Source organism: Siniperca chuatsi, linkage group LG3 (genome assembly GCF_020085105.1).
Source record: "Siniperca chuatsi isolate FFG_IHB_CAS linkage group LG3, ASM2008510v1, whole genome shotgun sequence".
Lineage (NCBI taxonomy): Eukaryota > Metazoa > Chordata > Actinopteri > Centrarchiformes > Sinipercidae > Siniperca > Siniperca chuatsi.
In genome coordinates this window covers 1,097,571-1,115,927 of record NC_058044.1, presented here as the reverse complement: position 1 = coordinate 1,115,927, position 18,357 = coordinate 1,097,571, and the positions used below count along the sequence as shown (strand labels likewise).

The window sequence follows — 18,357 nt, the reverse complement described above, 5'->3', positions numbered from 1 at the left end:
TGCACTCCCGGGGCTCAGCAGGTGATGTGGAAACCTGAAGCCTCCAGCTCACATGAGAATGGACGTAGGAGACATCTTGTGTCCAACACATTTGCATATTCACAGATTTTTCAATAAAGGAGAACAATGTGGAAAAACTCTATCAGACAGAAAATATTTAAAGCAGATTTATTTTTATGTGTTTTAAAAAATGTCTGGAGGGGATCTTTTAATGTGGACTCAGTCTGGTCTGACTCCTGTTTGCATCACCCAAAGCATGATGGGAAGTGTGGTACTAACAACTCTGAACTTATTCAACCCAAATGGAGATTTAAAACAGCTGGAGTGACTAAATACATATAATTCTATCTTTTATGTTATTAGTTTTATGTTCCCTACTATCAGTCCATTTGTTGAGAGTATAAAGACTCAGAATGTCGCATCAACATGGTTCTTATATCCCTGAACACTGACACTCCCATCCATCCATTCACATACAGACATTTACTAGAAATGTACTGGAAATAACTCAAATAAAGAAACATTTCAACCTTTAATGATCAACGTCATGAATAATAAAAACTCATCTCATTTAACGAAAAAGAGAAGATGTTCTCTTATGATTATGAGTCAGTATGACTTACAGAAAGATGGTGTGTTTGTCAGCAGTGTGAGTGTTTCTCTAACAGGAGGAGACTCTCCCTCCTACAGTGAACACAGAGACACTGAGGAACCAGACCAAAACCAGAAACCAAAGCCAGGATAAAGAGGTTCAGTGAATGTGGTGTTGAAGGTGTGGAGGTGGATCAGTGTGTCAGAGGAGACTCTGTAGAAGGACAGAGTGCCAGCAGGACAGTCCACATACACTGCTGCTCTGTGAGAGATGGAGGAGGAGGAGAGGACTGTTCTTCTGTTATTGTGCCAGACAGAGTAACCACCATCATCAGAGCACATCAGACTCCAGGACTGATTATTTCCTCCAAACCTGCAGTCATCACTGTTTCCACTCCTTCTGATTCCTCTGTAACTCACTGATATATCAACCCTTCCTTCCCACTCGACCTCCCAGTAACAGCGACCAGTCAGACCATTTCTACACAGCAGCTGATAATAGTGGTCAAACCTCTCTGGATGATCAGGATATGGCAGCTTCTCTCTCACTAATGTCACCTTCCTGTTGTCGTCAGACAGTTTGAGGTTTCTGTGTACTGTGTTTGTGTCCAGTGTGAGTTCACAGGCATCTGATGGAGAGAACAAGACACAATACAGCAGCAGTTTATCATCTAACACAGCTGATGGGTTTATTTGTTGCTTTATTAACAGACTGACTGTTAATTAGATCAAAACTTCAGAGTGACTCATCTTTTTGGATCTTCTTTCAAACTGAGAATTGAATGCAGATACACAAGCTTTTGATTTAAACTACTTTAACATGTGCTGCCTTGTTTTCATGAATCAAAGTGAACACACACTTACACTTCCTCAGACCAGGTTTCAGCCTCTGCTCTCCACCATGTTCCAACCTGGAGGAAGAAACAGAGTCAGGATGAACCTTCAGAAGCTTCCTCATCAATGATCTTCATAAACCTTCACTCAGATCCACCATTAAGACAAAACAGCTGCGTTTATAAAACACATTTCATACACAGACTCAATTAACTTTACATAAAATATTCAGAAGAAAACAATCAAATAATAAAAAGGTCAGAAAAAGGAAACATCCAAAAAAACTGGAGGTAGTAAAATACTGAAAGGAAAAAAGATAAAAATATAATTTATAGTGTCGATGGTCCTAATGTTTCTGTCTGTTTCACCCCTGTTGGTTCTCCTCCTGTGTGTGTGTGTGTGTGTGTGTGGGGCGTGGCCTCTGAGGAACTGCCAATCAACAACTGACACACCTGCTCTCCATCCACAATCACACCTGACAGCATATCTGCCCGGCTCTTCTCACCAGTCTTCACCGAGCAATGGGAGATTTGGAGAACAGAAAAATATATTTTGAAGAGAAATTATTCACAAGCAAAAAAATTATTCCGTTTGAGCAAACAAAAATCTATTCTGTGCTCAGTAAATGTATTTGCATGTTTGCTGTTATCCATATTAAGGTGCAATAATAAGCCCTCTCACTCAGTTTTACTCATATGCCCTCAAATTCTTGCTCGGTGCACTGGAAGACTGCTGCTCACTTGCTCACATCGTCTCTCTCAGCCTCTACGCCAGTTCATGGAGCTTCTCTCTGCTGCTTTGGTGCTACGGAAACAAAGATGTGAGTCGTTCTCCTCCTGGGCCTGTCTACTTCGTAGTGCCGGTTAGCATCATAGCTAGGCTAGCAGGTTAGCGTTTAGCAGAGGCCTGGAATGGCCAACCAGAGGAACAGTAGGGCGGGTCATGCCTTTGCCATAGTGGGATTTGCAAATTTGAGATGAAACAGCCAACGAGAGTTTACCTTCTCCAATTGGTTGATTTTGTTGCACATTGTAAGGCTGTGTCAAGCACAGAGGTTGAGAGAGAGAGTGTTGTCTTCAAAATATAATTTATGTGGTTGAAATAAGACGGTGTAGTCTTGCAAAATATATTTTTCTGTGCTCCAAATGTCCCATTGCTCGCTCAGGAATGAGGCACAAATATAACGCCATAACATGGGAGGGATCCCTCTTCAGGACGGACAGACAGGAAATAGATGTCGTGTGGACAGAATAGACAATCATAAGTATCAAGTGTTGATTAAAGTCTCAGACCTCCTCAGCCTGATAATCAGAACATGAATGTTCATTTTACTTCTCTTCATTGTTCAGTGTGACGTCGTGTTCATGTCAGCTGTTTTCTGTTTTGGAGGGAGGTTATTTTGCTCTGACCAATCAGCAGTGACTGACATAACTTTCCCGGTGATGTCATTTGCAGTGGACAAAGAAGCTGTGGTAGAGGTTGTAGGAGCGGTTAACTTAACGTTTGTTGTGTTGATCAAACAAATATGTTAATTTAACCTGTAGAGCTGAAAACATCTCAGGGTTCATAGTGGAGCAGAAGATCACTGATTAGCTTTAAGGACCTCTCAAACGATGCGATTTGTGCTGCGCTCACCGCTGGCCTTGAGCACTTTGCTCGACGCTTACTGTCTTCACTGTTATCAGCAGTGCTGTTGGTTCAGATTGTGAACAGTCCTCAGCTTGTTGTCTCTCTTTGCTTTCTTGTTGTCTGTTCATACCTGAGAGTGTTCAGGCTCCAGCGTGAATCCTCCAGTCCAGCAGACAGCAGCTTCACTCCTGAGTCTCCAGGATGGTTGTAGCTCAGGTCCAGCTCTCTCAGATGGGAGGGGTTGGACCTCAGAGCTGAGGCCAGAGAAGTACAGCCTTCAGGATTTTTGAATGAGGAACAACAATGTGGAAAACCCACATCAGACAGAAAATGTTATTCTAAGGAGGAGATCTTTTGAAGTAGAGACTGTGTAGTCTAAACCTCACCCCACCCACCCCATGAGACCACTCTTTGCTAGCTTGCCAGTCCCACATCCAAAAAGGTAGAGAACCCCTACCCATAAGGCATTTAATGTTTGTACAACACAGTGTTACACAAAAGCATCACAGTGTGATCTGACCTGAGAGTCTCCAGTGTACAGTGTGGACTCTCCAGTCCAGCAGAGAGTAGTTTCAGTCCTGAATCCTGCAGGTCGTTGTTACTCAGGTCCAGCTCTCTCAGACCAGAGGACTGGGAGCTGAGAACTGAGGACAGAGCTTCACAGCTTCTCTCTGACAGATTACAGCCACCCAGCCTGAAGGAGAGTTAGTGATAAAGACAAACACTGACACCGTTTCTATTGTCTACAATGTGAGAAACACATTTCTATGGTTGCCCTCTCTGACTTGATGAGTCGAACAATCAAGCATTAGGGTCTCAGGAGATGAGAACTATTTTTCATTGTGAATATTACTGGAACCAAACAGCAATTTATCAAAATATATAAAATACAATCTTATTTCTGGGATCACAATAATTTACAGAAATTAATTTTAGCCTTAAATGCACTACACTGTATTTCCTCACCTACATTCCTACATCTTCCTACTTTCACCTGTAGAGGTACAGTCATACTGAAGAAACAATTTGAAAGAATGTTCAATTCATCAACTAACCATTCAGTTGACTAGATCTTCTCACTTTACTGAGACTTTAATTAGTTCAGAACAATCCTACACATGTGACACAGTTAGTATCTGCAGTTATCTGTCCACTTACAGAGCTTTGTTGGAGGCTTTGACCACTGGCAGCAGCCTCAGAAGAGCCTCCTCTGAAGCAGAGTATTTCTTCAGGTCAAACACGTCCAGATCTTTTTCTGATGACAGTAAGATGAAGACCAGAGCTGACCACTGAGCAGGAGACAGTTTATCTGTGGAGAGACTTCCTGAACTCAAGTAGTGTTGGATCTCCTCCACTAGAGAACGATCATTCAGTTCATTCAGACAGTGGAACAGATTGATGTTTCTCTCTGGAGACAGATTCTCACTGATCTTCTTCTTGATGTACTCGACTGTTTCCTGATTGGTCTCTGAGCTTCTTTTGTTTTTCAGCAGGCCTCGTAGGAGAGTCTGATTGGTCTGCAGAGAAAGACCCAGGAGGAAGCGGAGGAACAAGTCCAGGTGCCCATTTGGACTCTGTAAGGCCTTGTCAATAGCAAACCTGTGGACCTCTGTCATAGATGTTTTTCTGAAAACCATTCGCACATGTTCGCCACAAGTTTGGCCTGGCTCAGACATCACATTCTTGTTTTTCTTAATGAGTGCCCTCTCTACATGCAAAGCAGCCAGAAACTCCTGAACACTCAGATGGACGAAGCTAAACATCTTGTCTTCATCATTCTTCCTCCCACGCTCCTCTTTAAAGACCTCTGTGAACACTCCTGAGTACACCGAGGCTCCACTGACATCAATGCCGCTCTCTTTTAGGTCTTCCTCATAGAAGATCAGGTTGCCCTTTTCCAGCTGGTGGAAAGCTAGTTTTGCTAATGACTTAATGTACTGAATGCACTTTTTTGGTCATACTTCTCTTTTGTCTGATCTATCTGAAACCTCAAGAATTCTGCATACATCTCAGTCAGGGTCTTGGGCAGCTCTCCTCCCTCTCTGGTCTTCAACACATCCTCCAGAACTGTAGCAGTGATCCAGCAGAAGACTGGGATGTGGCACATGATGTGGAGGCTTCGTGATGTCTTGATGTGGGAGATGATTCTGCTGGCCTGCTCCTCATCTGTGAATCTCTTCCTGAAGTACTCCTCCTTCTGTGGGTCAGTGAACCCTCTGACCTCTGTCACCATGTCGACAAAATCAGAATGGATCTGATTGGCTGCTGCAGGTCGTGTGGTTATCCAGAGGCGAGCAGAGGGAAGCAGATTTCTCTTGATGAGGTTTGTCAGCAGCACATCCACTGAGGTGGACTCTGTCACATCAAAGTCTGCATCCTGGTTTTTATTGGTAGAGCAGTCCATTTGAAGTCGGCTCTCATCCAGTCCATCCAAAACAAACAGAAGTTTGAATTTGCTCTTGTCATAGTTTGTGTTTCCTGATGACTGCAGAGTTGTAAAGATGTGATTAAGAGCTTCTTCCTTGATGTCTCTGGTTTCCCTGATACATTTATGAATGAGCTCTGCCAAACAAAACTTTTCTCCCTTCCTTAAATTCAGCTGGCGGAAGGTGAAGGGGAATACGAGATGCACATCTTGGTTGTTTCTTTCTTCAGCCCAGTCCAATACAAACTTGTGCATAAGAAATGTTTTTCCAATTCCTGCGATCCCATTGGTCAGCACTGTTCTTATGGGTCTGTATTCTCCAGAGGGGTGTTTGAACATGTCACTGGGTTTAATTGGTTTCTCTGTTTCTGTTGGCTTCACCACCGCCTCAATCTGCCTGACCTCATGCTGTGTGTTGATGTGTACATCACCCCCAGCTGTGATGTACAGCTCTGTGTAGATATCATCCAGACGCTCCTTCTTCTGCATCCACCCTTCTTGTGTACACATGAACTTGTCCTGAAGGTTTGATTGAAGCATGTGTTGGTAATGTGAGATGGGTTGTGGCTCTGGTACTGGAACAATCACATCTGTGTGACAAATAGAAAAACCCCATAGAATTAGCCTGTACGTCTACAGATGCCTCTTTTCTCACGAGCATCAGTAAATGTTTTTTTTGGTATTTGTGTTACAGCAACCTAACCATCTAACATTTAGGTTTGAACACATCATTCTCATTTATACACCCCAGCTTTACAGCATTTAAACATTTATGCATTTAAGCCAGGGAGCTGCCCAGTACAACCACAGCCCTGGTGTTGCTGCCACCTACTGGTTGAACTGTCACAAACGATAGTCCTGTAGCATCAGTTTCACTATTCTCCTTCTGTCCAGGTACACTCTCTCTCTCTCTCTCATGCAAAGAAGTGTGCACTTCAAATTTTTTTTTTACTCTCTCATTTTGGGGAATCTGTTAAATTATGTTTAAATGTCAATATCAAAGACAGGAACAACTGTAAAGCCTGAAATAAATTTAAACTATTTTTCTCCTATCGACTTTCTTCAACTAACTTCAACGATTTCTTCATTTAAGCCATCAACCTGTCTCTTAGACTCCATTCCAACTAGGCTGCTTAAAGAAGTTTTACCCTTAGTTAGCACTTCTCTACTAGATATGATCAGTCTGTCTTTATTAACAGGCCATGTACCACAGTCCTTTAAAGTAGCTGTAATTAAACCTCTTCTTAAAAAGCCCACTCTTGATCCAGGGGTTTTAGCCAACTATAGACCTATATCTAACCTTCCGTTTCTCTCTAAGATCCTTGAGAAAGCAGTCACCAATCAGTTGTGTGACTTTCTAAATAACAATAGTTTATTTGAGGATTTTCAGTCAGGATTTAGAGTGCATCATACCACTGAAACTGATGCAGAAAAATTTGTCCATGCATTTGTTACTTCTAGCCTGGATTATTGCAATTCCGTATTATCAGGCTGCCTGAATAAGTCCCTTAAGACTCTCCAGTTGATCCAGAATGCTGTGGCACGTGTACTGACAAGAACTTGGAAAAGAGATCATATTTCTCCAATATTAGCTTCTCTGCACTGGCTCCCTGTAATATCCAGAATAGAATTTAAAATCCTTCTCCTCACCTACAAAGCTCTTAATGGTCAGGCACCATTGTATCTTAAAGAGCTCATAATACCTTATTACCCGACTAGAACACTGCGCTCCCAGGATGCAGGGTTACCTGTGGTTCCTAGAGTCTCCAAAAGTAGAATGGGAGCCAGAGCCTTCAGTTATCAAGCTCCTCTCCTGTGGAACCAGGTCCCAGTTTGGGTTCGGGAGGCAGACACCATCTCCACATTTAAGAGTAGGCTTAAGACTTTCATCATTGATAAAGCTTATAGTTAGGGCTGGCTTGGGTGAGTCCTGAACCATCCCTTAGTTATGCTGCTAGACACCTAGACTACTGGGAGACTTCCCATGATGCACCTCTCTCCTCCTCTCCCTCTCCTCTGTATGCATTCTTATCCTATTAATGCATGTTACTAACTCCACATCTTCTCTCTCCCATAGTTTTGTGCTTTCTTGTCTCTCTCTTCTGTCGCTTTCAGCAGAGCTGAAGAGTCTGGATCTATGATTGCAAGGCACCTTCTGTTCCTGCTTAACACCTGCTACTACAAGTATTATTAGTCTCATTATAGTATATCATTATTAATCCTATCATAATTACTATTATTATTGTATTAATATTACTACCAAAACCATTACCATTACTATTATTTTAAATCTCAATATGGAATTTGCATTGTTCTACTGTATGTTCTCTTTCCTCCTGCTGTCTGGTTCTGGAGTGGTTCAGTCTTTTTTCTTACTCTGACAGTTCTGATGTAAGGTTACATCCTCATCCTGTGTTGGATCCTGTTCATTCTGTGTCTGTTGAAATTTACAAAATATATTTTTATTTCAAATTTGATTGTGAAATATTACGTTATTACTAGTTTTGACAAAGGTCTAGTTTTGACAAAGGTCATGCAATAATAATGCGTTAAAGCAAATTCGTTTTAAAGGTACAATGTGTAAACAAGGTGACTCACTGTCATCTGGGGCTAACTGGTTAGCATGCTAACTTCAGTAGATATTTCTGCAACACAATACATAGACGTCTTTAACATAACGTCAGAACTGTCACTTCTTACACATTGCACCTTTGTGGCAGCACAGAGGAGAAGATCCACACGGGTTAGGAGACTGGAGAAACATCACGGCGCAGGTTCTGTTATGATGATCCTTTGCCCTGAAGTCGGATGGCAACTAGCCAGCAATGGATAAAGAAAATTATTTTGAACGGCAAGTTCAGCTACAAAGCCCTACCAGATGGGTCAGTCGATGAGACCAAAGTTATTACAGTTACTGTCGATGTGAATTGAGTACATCTAGTCTTAAATAGCCAAGCACACAGCTTATGCAGACAGCCCTGCCAACCCTTGAAACATCTCGCTTGCAGCAGACCACACTTGATAGTGTGCGAGGGAAACCCCTGGACAAACCTACAAACAGCAAGTTTTCAACAGCAATAGCTCAATGGCTGGCTACAGCTTGCAGGCCAATTAACATTGTGGATGACAAGGGTCTGTGTGAAATAATTCGGATCGCATCCAACGACTGCACATATGAAGTGCCTTCGAGAGCCACTACCGTATTGAAGATACACAACTTGTATGAAGACCAGAAAGGAAAAGTAGCTGAGGAGTTGGGACAGACTACGACAGTTGCACTCACTGGAGACTGTTGGACTTCAATCAGAAATCACAGTTACCTCGAGGTGACAGCGCATTATTTTGACCAGCAGTGGGAACTTCGGTCGCATGCATTGACTGTTATGAAGACAGAGGAGAGGCATTTTGTTGAAGCGAGCGCCGAGCACTTTATGCAAGTAGCAAAACAGTGGAATAGTTGTGCTGCGCATACATGCTCCATCACAGTGTCTCTGCAGAACAGATAGTTTGACACCACATACTCCTAGAAGAAGGAGACAGGGCAGATCCTGCTGCCCAATATAACAACAACATGCCACAACCTGAGGGACAGTGAATGACCTGACACACACACACACACACACACACACACACACACACACATTCATTTTAAAAAATGTTGCAGTGTTTTGTTTTCACTTATTTATATTTGTATTTTTTAATTGCAAGTTTAAAATTTGTATTATTACCTTACTTATGTATATATATATATTTTATAGCACTTTCTTCCGTTTATGTATATATTTTTATTTCACACTTGCTTTGGTGATGTTAACATCTGTTTCCCATGCCAATAAAGCCCAATTGAATTGAAATAAATGGAACTGAATTTAACTGACAAAGAAAAAGAGAGAGAGAGAGAGAGAGACTAGTGGGTGGAAGAGTGTGGTGATGGTTAGTGGTTTTTTTAGCTTCTCTAAAAATTCTGTCCCTCCACATAAAAAAATGTCCATAATTTGTCCATCTCTCAGCCTGTAAACATAAGCTAGCTTCACGCTTTCACTCATTCCACTTTGAGCAACAGCTTTGTTCCGTTGCAACATTGCTGCAATCTGCGCTAGTATATTTTGATTTGATTCATTTTTATGGGACGTTTGTGCTCTAAAATTATTCTTTCAATTCAATTTCATTTCAGTTCAAATAGCTTCATTGGAATGAAAAAAAAAACATGTTGTTGCCAAAGCAGTTTACAGAAGATTCACATATATTACATATACATATTAAATACACAGGTGCCACATATGAAGGTTCTATATTATTCTGATGCAGTCCATTCTTTGATTGCTATACAGTACAGTACACTGCAATTTTATACAACTGAATACAATTGCTGAATACTATCCAAATCCCTAATTTGGGGGATCTTATAGTGTGAATCCCTCAGGCTGTGGTAGGCAAATACATATTTAGCTGCCAGAGGAGCTGCTGTCCCTTCACACTGCCAGTTTCTCTTCTGGGGTTAACATTTGGACATTTGTCATTTTCTTGGCTGTTTCCCCATAGTGGAAATCTCTTACTGAAGAGAACTTCTCACAGTGGAGGAGGAGGTGCATTTCTGTCTCTACCTGTCGAGCAGTGACCACATACACACTCCTCTCTGGGCGGCCATGTCTGTCTGTATCTTCCTGTTTCTGCTGTCAGTTGGTGGTCACTGAGCCTGTATTTGGTCAGGATCAGTCTCTTTCGTAGCTCACTGAGCCTGTATTTGGTCAGGATCAGTCTCTGTTTCGTATCTCTGACAGAGTGGAGCTACTCAGACAATTTATATTCTCTGTTTAGAGTAAAATAACAATTTTGTCTACTTTGGGTTTTTGTTTCATGTCTCCAATGTTCTAAATATAGATCTTTTGACTGATTCATAATTAGTTTTATTCTGTTGTTTTGAATCAGTGCTGATGGGAGCCTGGTTGGTTAGCTTCATCATCAGCTGACTGAGGGGACTGTTTTCAGGGTCCAGCTCTTAGGTTTTTAGTGCTTTGAATGGAAGTGTGTCTTTTGGACTTAAATTTAGATGTGTCTAAAATGCTATTGTCCGTTTTTGTATGTTTAACAGTAATGGGATATGTCCCAGTTCTGCTCGACAGGCGTTATTTGGAATTTTCCTTAGATGCGTAGGTCATCTGTTGGTGATGGTGGAGGGGTCTTCTGTGGCTGGGTGGGGCACAAGGTTGGGATATAGGATAAGGAGGGAGTGTTGCAGGAGGGAGTGGCGCTGCAGGGGGGTGGCAGGTAGAGTTCCTCCAACTTCTTGTTGGAATCTGGGTGGCATGTAGTTCCTGGGAGCAGCAGCTGTGTGGGCGAGGCTGTTGGGGTTGCAACCAAGGGTAACATCCTTCAATGTTTTAACAAATGTTCTCATGCCAGGCTTGTTCAGGTGTATCCTGTCATAGAGATCCCGTGATCCAATGTTGGTGTGGTGGGCTTGGTGGATGTTTGGGAGGGCTGCACAGCTCCTTGAGATTTCCATGTTGATCTCATGGATGACATATGGAGGAGTGACTGTCCTGGGGAGAAGGGTATAAATAATCACCCTGCTGTCAGAGAACTCCCTGGAGGCCCTCTCAGCCACTTTGGTCATGGCCTCAGCAGTGCCCCGGTGTAGGGTGTGGGGGTCATTGTTGCCTGTATGCACCACAATGTACTGGGGGCTCAATGTGTCCTGTCTAAGCAGCTCCATGGCATGACCTGTGTTTCGGCAGTATTTGTCTGTGGTGTTGAGGCCAGGGAAGAGGAGTTCAGTGTAGCGCTGCTACAGTTAGCAGGGTATTTTACATCTCTGCTGTATCTGTTTGGTTTGGTTTGGATTTGGTTCACTCCTTTTAACGTTGCAGATGAAGTGTCTTTGTCTTCTGTTGCTTTTCCTACGGACAGTGGTTATATTTAAAAAATTTATCGAAATTATTGCATGGACAATTCAGTAGTTGCTGGATATTGGTAGGGACATATCCCAACATAACTGAACTTCTCAGAGGAGAAAAGTTTGTTTCCTGCTTACTTTATTTATTGTTTTTATTTTGTATTATGCTGTTTTGATCCCACATAGCAGAAGGGGATGTTTTTGTGAGCCTTTATTTTCCCCATGTGAAGTTGGACACAATTACATTTTGTGATTTGTGTTAGAAGTGCGTAGGATCCAGGTAGTGATCTTGAAGTGATACCTGTGGTAGTTTAGGTGTTATCACTTCCTGGTTTATTTTGTAGTATTCTCCTTCTCTTGTGTGTCCTGTGTTTTGACTTCCTGTCTTTTTTATTGAGTTGCAAAGTCCTCACAAAAATTTCAGTAACGGCTACTTAGTATTAAAGTCTAAGTCTGGTTGCATCATGTAAGTGCAAAGTCTTAGCAAGTACATGTGTGTATTGTCCATCAGCAGTTAGGACTGAGCATTCAGAGTGGCCTATCAGAGTTGGCAGTTAGTGTGTCGAGGTGAGCCCGTCTCGTCTTTGTATGGACTTTTATCTGCAATCGCACCACCTCGAAGATTTGCCTCCCATTCAGCCTGAAGACACATTTGGCTGCCTCTGATTCTATATACACTCAGTTTCTGCAGTGTTCATCAAAACAAATTAAGACCGTTATAATATCACAGAGAATGAAATTTAACATGACCTGGACCCAGATGAAAATTGATGGATGGATTAGCCAATTAAAAAGTAATTAATTCTGATGAGATTCTTGCTGCTGTAGCTGCAGTAGTAACAGTGTTAGCTACAGGTCTGATGGTGCTGAGTGAAACTCCACAAACATGACTGAACAGCTTCCTGCAACTCAATCAACTGTCACAACAATCCAACTTTAGTTTATAGATGTGTAACGTCTCCCGACAGCTCGCAATCACATACAAAATAAATGTAGAACTTTACTGTTACTGTCTACCACAGCCAAGAAAAAAATATTCAAGACCATTAATTTAAGACTTTTTAATAGTTAGTAGGGCCTTTTTAGGGAACTGAATTTAAAGCTTTTTAAGTCTTTAAGGCCTGCATTTACTCTGATGCTGCTTTGACTAAATCTCATCAAGTTCTCCTGTCTTTGTTTTCCCTCCAGTTTTGATTGTTGGTCCTCCCTTGATTGTTTGCACCTGTGTCTCGTTGTCTCACCTCCACTAGGGTATTTAGTCTGGGTCTTTTCTTTGTTCAGTGTTGGATCATTGTTGTACACATGGTGTTGTTCCTGCCGAGCATGGACTGTAAGTTTGTGTTTGATTCTTTGTTCTCCCGTGGACCTTGTTTGGATTTTTGGATTTTGCCTGCTCCCTTGTGAACTGTGTTTTCCACCTTGGACTCACTCCCCTGCTTTCACCTCTGCCTGTACTTGCCTGCATTCCACCCCACAATAAACATGGTAGTCATTCCAGCTACTTCACCCTGAGAGTGCTTCCTCGTCATCTGCTTTTGGGTCCACATACCTCCATACAGCACCTCTTACGACAATACTACAAACACTACGACAAAGTAATGGCAAATTTAGCCGACCAATGTACCTGTTGTACAATGTGTCTCAAGGACGTGCACAAGTGTGGGCTCAAGTTGCCCGAGCAACAGCCCATTTGCCCTCTTTGGCTGAGCTGCCTCTCTGGAGGAATTTGTTTTTTTTAATTTATGCTGTTGTGGCTGCATAAATTCGAGTAGTCCATAATTTCTAAAGTTAGACTAAATTAAATTGCCATATCAGACAAACGTTTATTACTTTGATAGTCGTGCCTCTGCAGGACACAGAAATGGGGCGGCCCTATGTCTCCTGTCATGTGACACTGTAGCATCCAAACTCAGTATTATTGCCGTTGTGTGATGGCTGTGGCAGCTCCGGTGAGTCTTTTGAAATTGTGACAATGACGAATGGTATAACCAAAGGGATGCCCTGTGAATAAAAATCTCCACATATGCTTCCGAACAATGTGCAGCTTGTCACGTTTGCATCACGTCACACAATATCGCCTTATATTAAGCTGTCACATGAACCAATCTTAGCTAGCTAGCTGGCTAACATATAGGCAGTCTGCTGAGGGAGGCAGCTAAGGAGCTAACTCTGCAGAGTCAGACTACCAGCAGGCCAGCAGGTGAAGCTTTATGATAGAAATGTCAAGCAACCATTTCCTACATAATTAATTTAATGTGAAGTGGATGTCCTGATGTGTCTGTCAAGGCGTTACTTACTGCTGTATTATATGTTGGAATAAAATAATTGTTAAATATTTAAGTGCAAAGTAGTAATTCCTTTTTGATACCTTCACTTTTTTGCATTAAATCATACTGGGATGTCTGCTGAAATTGATTGAATGTGGCACAGCAGCATCTAGTACATACTCTTACATAAAAAACTAGATATAGCAAACTCCAGTCTAATTTCTGGGCTTCACCAAGAAGCACTGAGTCAAGTCACTGCAAGTTTGAATGCTGTAGACAATGTTCTTAATTCTGATTGTAATAATTCAATTTAAGATGAGACGCAGCCACGAGGCTCCAGACCAGAGAGTGAGGTCGAGCATGCTGAGCATCAGGAGACATCAGACAGGGACATATGAGGGTGGTAATGGCTGAGTGTGAGAGAGTTACTATAGAGGGCCATGCCAGTAAGAGTGGGATAAAGAGAAAGACAGATGGTGTGGACAACGGTTTTCTTTACAATTCTAAATTGTATGTATGGGTCTGTTTTAGTGAACCCTTATACTGTAGCATAAGGTTGGACACACTACATTGTGTGAGATGCTTACTTGGTCGTGTTAATAAGTAATGTCAAATTTAACAGGTCAATGTGCCCATCTGTTTTGCGATTAACTATGGACAATCATGCGATTAATCGTGATAAGATATTTTAATCTAATTATTACATTATTATTACAGGACATTATGACATTATATTATTGTATAATAATGGACTTATTTCTCAAAAATATAACAATTTTGTTCTCAATCTTTTTAATTGAGTTGCAAATTCCTCACAAATATTTCAGTAACAGCTACTTAGTATTAAAGTCTAAGTCTGGTTGCATCACTCACATGTAAGTGCAATGTCTTAGCAAGTAAAGTACATGTGTGTATTGTCCATCAGAAGTTAGGACTGAGCATTCAGAGTGGCCTATCAGAGTTGGCAGTTAGTGTGTCGAGGCGAGCCCGTCTCGTCTTTGTATGGACTTTTATCTGCAATCGCACCACCTCGAAGATTTGCCTCCCATTCAGCCTGAACACACTTTTGGCTGCCTCTGATTCTATATACGCTCAGTTTCTGCAGTGTTCATCAAAACAAATTAAGACCGTTATAATATCACAGAGAATGAAATTTAACATGACCTGGACCCAGATGAAAATTGATGGATGGATTAGGATTGTACAGCTGATTAGTTGGAGTGTGATCGCTGTTTAACTCCACTAATGAATCTTTATTTGTAGGTACAATTATTCTGCACTGTGGTTCTACAGACAGGGAAATAAATTAAATAATGCAAACTACTAAACAATAAAGGATGCGATAAACTGTAATGACAAATGAATATATCTGTAGCATAAAAACATTTCAGTTCTCATTGATAAATTACTGAAACATCATTTTCATAAACAGCAACAACATTAAACAAAAAGGATGAACAGTTATGATTAAACTTACAGACGTGCAAATACTCCTCACCGTCAGCCTGTATACATATAGATGTGGAAGAAATGTGACTCTAAACGAGGTTCCTGCACCTGAAGCTGGAACAGGATGAATCTCTCTTTAATGAACTTTTGGCTGCTAACAAGGAAACCATCACATGGAAATGGCTGCAAGCAAACCTTTAACAAGGGATGACTGGACTACAACTGTCAATGAAATAAACTGTATGAAAAACTTTAGCTTCTCCTGAAGGAACAGAGGACCTTCGAGCAGGTCAAAGGTCTTTCAGCACGGTTCAGCCGCCATTTTGAGTTAGTTCCTTTTGTTTAACGGCATATGGCCTTACCCGCCATTTTGGATCTCTCTCTCTCTCTCTCTCTCTCTCTCTCTCTCTCTCTCTCACCCTTTGTTCTGTAGTTTAGTGCATTTAGAGTTGGACTTTATATTGTGTGTTTTTGCTTTTATTACCTTTTAGTGTATTATGTGAGATTCAATCAATTGATTGGCTATCATTTCTCTTTAAGGAGAGTGGTGATTAACTGAAGTTATTTTTTGTGATTATCTTTGATTATTCTATCCATAATTAATTGATTGCACCTACACAATTTGATGTCCCTTTAACCCTTGTAAATCCCAAAATTATTATATACTGTGTATACAGTATATACTCTTAGTGTCTAATACATAAACTCTCCAACAATGACATGCAGGAAACGACTGCTTTGTTTCACATCCATCAACATATCAACCTCACTCATCTCGTTTATTTACTGAAGGCATAAAATACCACACTAATAATATAACCATCCACATTACTCAGTGACATTAATATCTCCCAGTGTCTCAAACCAAGGAGTAAATAAAGGAGAATGAAATCAGGTAGCGCCATCATGTCTCTTTCTTTGGTGAATGCAAAGAGCTTCTGTACTGAGAGACCCTGTTCCTTTACAAGTATTGTGTCGCCCGTGTCAACCCACTCTTTTTGCCTGAAAATACAAATAAAAAAGTTGCACAAAAAAAACTGTGACTGACCTTCTGGTCCTGAGCTGGTGTCTGACAGACTCTGCACCAGATCGTTCCTGGGTATCTTCTCTAAAACCTTCTTGGTCACCTTCAGAGCTCCATGAAGTTTATAGGTGTTCAACATCAGATTCACTGTTTTCAACCTGTCTGCCTCCTCCAGCTCAGACACTTTGATGGGTTGGTAGCCTTCCAGGATGTCCGGCTGCTGCAGATACCATTTGAACTTTGTGAATTCCTCCTTCTTTAAAGTCTCCAGAGTGTTCAAAAGGTCCTCTGGCGTCATCGTGGCTTCCTGTTAAAATCAGGCAGTGTTTTCAACCTGAAGGAAAACTGTAACACAGATGTATCAGAGCAGATGACAACACGAGTCAGCTCTGCGGTGAACAAATGGCTTCCTGTTTCCTGTCTCTGAGGCAGTGCTCACATAGTGGTGCTATGAGCTAAATGAGCTAAACATTATATGTGCTCAGCATCAGCATGTTAGCATGCTGATGCTGAGCACATATAATGTTTACTATGTTCACTATCACCACTGGCATAAACACTATCGTGAGTCAGCTGGTTTGTACGGCAATAAATCTTGCAACTTCTTTTGATGAACAGACTCAGAGTAAAGTTAGACAAATGCCTCCTAAAAGGACATTTTGCAGTGCCGCTGTTAAATGTGTCTCCAGGTAAAGAAACAAACAGCAGGTGTTCTTTGATTCCCTGCTGTGTGTGTAGTTTTGCTCAGTCAGAGATTAAACAGCCGATCAAGTGTCAGCCAGTGTTACAAAGACTTGGACTGTAATGGACTATGAGAATGGGAAGTTCAGAATGGATTGTTCTGTAGTAGTTGTTATATTAGTTGTATAATAACTGTATTTCCTGATTCCCACAGTTATATGGATATTTAGCTCAAGTCCAGAGCGACACTTATTGGCTGTCTGAATTAATACCTCAAATAGGTAACAGAGAAAAAACTGAGGCTGAGTTGATGTGTGTTCTCGACATGCTGTAAGTAGTTTCTTGTTTGTTCTTTTTTGTTTTTATGTCCATGTATGCCCTAACCCACGCTCGCGACGACACTGGAGTACCACGCTCTGCTTATATGCTAATTATCATGCTATTTAACTTAATGTATTACATTGTTATTTGAGTTTTACTATTGTCCACGGTTTTATGGTGGCTAAACGTATCAAATGACTCATGTTCAGTCTGACGTTGTTGTTAATCGAGTGTTGATAATTTAGGTATTTATATGAAGTGAAGTTGTTCATATTATTTAGGTAAATGTCACTTTTAGGGCACACACACACACACACACACACACACACACGCCTAACCTCGTCACCAACTGTAAAACCCAAGCCATTAATAAAGAAGACGGATCAGTTTTGTGTCCAGACCAACACTCTGAAGATGGAGCTTTGAACCCTCACTTACACTAAAAGGATTCAGGCTGTCAGACCAGTTCTGCCTCTCCCTCACATCTCAGCAGTGACGTCAGCTGAAATTAAAATCTAACTTGTTACCTGCTGCTGATTAAATCTGAATAAACTCAACATGAAAAAGCTCATTTTGGCCAAAAAGTCACATATTATAGAATAATTAGTGAATGAATTCATGAATATTCAGATCTAGAAACAGTCAATAACAGTGTTGAAAAAATGACTCACTGCTCTCATCTAGTATAGACAGATAATATATAATATATATATTATGTAGCCCCAAAATATAACGACTGACAGCAGAGTTTCTTCATCAGAGGTGTGTCATGTTACCTGTCAGGGCTCTCACCTTTTAAAGTCACGTCCACATGAGGTCAAAGAGACTTTCTATCTTCGTCTGCAGACGCTGACAGACGCTGCTGGTGTCTGTGTTCATCTGACCGACAGCCGTCACACCCTCATACTTTCAAATCCAAATCCAGAAACGTCAGTGTGACGTGAGAGCAGAAACCCAGTGTGAGCTGCAGAGCTGCCAGTCAGCAGCAGGCGGCAGTGTTGCAGAAGCTCTGGCAGTCAGCGCTCTGATGGGAGAGTTTTCACAGCAGCTGGAGACGCTGACAGAGCTCCACAAAGTCCAAACTGCAGGAACTCTGAAGCCCCAAAAACAAGAAGGAAAAAGAAAAACAGGTTTATTATTGAATGTGGAGGGAGAACAGTCTGTAAACTCATGACAACATGTGACAAACACAAACTGCATCAACAAAGAGACAGAGAGGTCGACTGAAACTAACCTGTAC

General features: G+C 41.4%; 3 protein-coding genes and 1 pseudogene across 8 annotated transcripts in view; all 4 read right to left on the bottom strand.

The window, feature by feature from the left end:
• Positions 1 to 18,357, bottom strand: part of LOC122873026 (NACHT, LRR and PYD domains-containing protein 12-like) — a 657,912-nt gene that overhangs the window by 391,158 nt on the left and 248,397 nt on the right. The window contains exon 14 of the mRNA XM_044189262.1: positions 3,575 to 3,748. Coding sequence (XP_044045197.1) covers positions 3,575 to 3,748 — 174 coding nt within the window. The remainder of the gene's footprint in view (positions 1 to 3,574; positions 3,749 to 18,357) is intronic.
• Positions 1 to 18,357, bottom strand: part of LOC122873028 (NACHT, LRR and PYD domains-containing protein 12-like) — a 1,034,258-nt gene that overhangs the window by 964,861 nt on the left and 51,040 nt on the right. For 3 of the 5 annotated variants that reach the window (XM_044189269.1, XM_044189274.1, XM_044189271.1), the window contains one exon: positions 16,140 to 16,422. In XM_044189269.1, the coding sequence (XP_044045204.1) occupies positions 16,140 to 16,413 (274 nt within the window). In that variant the 5' untranslated portion in view covers positions 16,414 to 16,422. Of the gene's footprint in view, positions 1 to 16,139; positions 16,461 to 17,909; positions 18,227 to 18,357 lie in introns of those variants that run through there. The other 2 variants (XM_044189272.1, XM_044189270.1) reach the window with 2 other exon arrangements.
• Positions 153 to 18,357, bottom strand: part of LOC122873083 (E3 ubiquitin-protein ligase Midline-1-like) — a 243,179-nt gene continuing 224,974 nt past the window's right edge. For both annotated transcript variants that reach the window (XM_044189405.1, XM_044189406.1), the window contains exons 5-6: positions 1,456 to 1,502; positions 153 to 1,220 (exon numbers count right to left, since the gene is read on the bottom strand). In XM_044189405.1, the coding sequence (XP_044045340.1) occupies positions 685 to 1,220; positions 1,456 to 1,502 (583 nt within the window). In that variant the 3' untranslated portion in view covers positions 153 to 684. The remainder of the gene's footprint in view (positions 1,221 to 1,455; positions 1,503 to 18,357) is intronic.
• Positions 4,209 to 6,635, bottom strand: LOC122873048 (annotated as a pseudogene).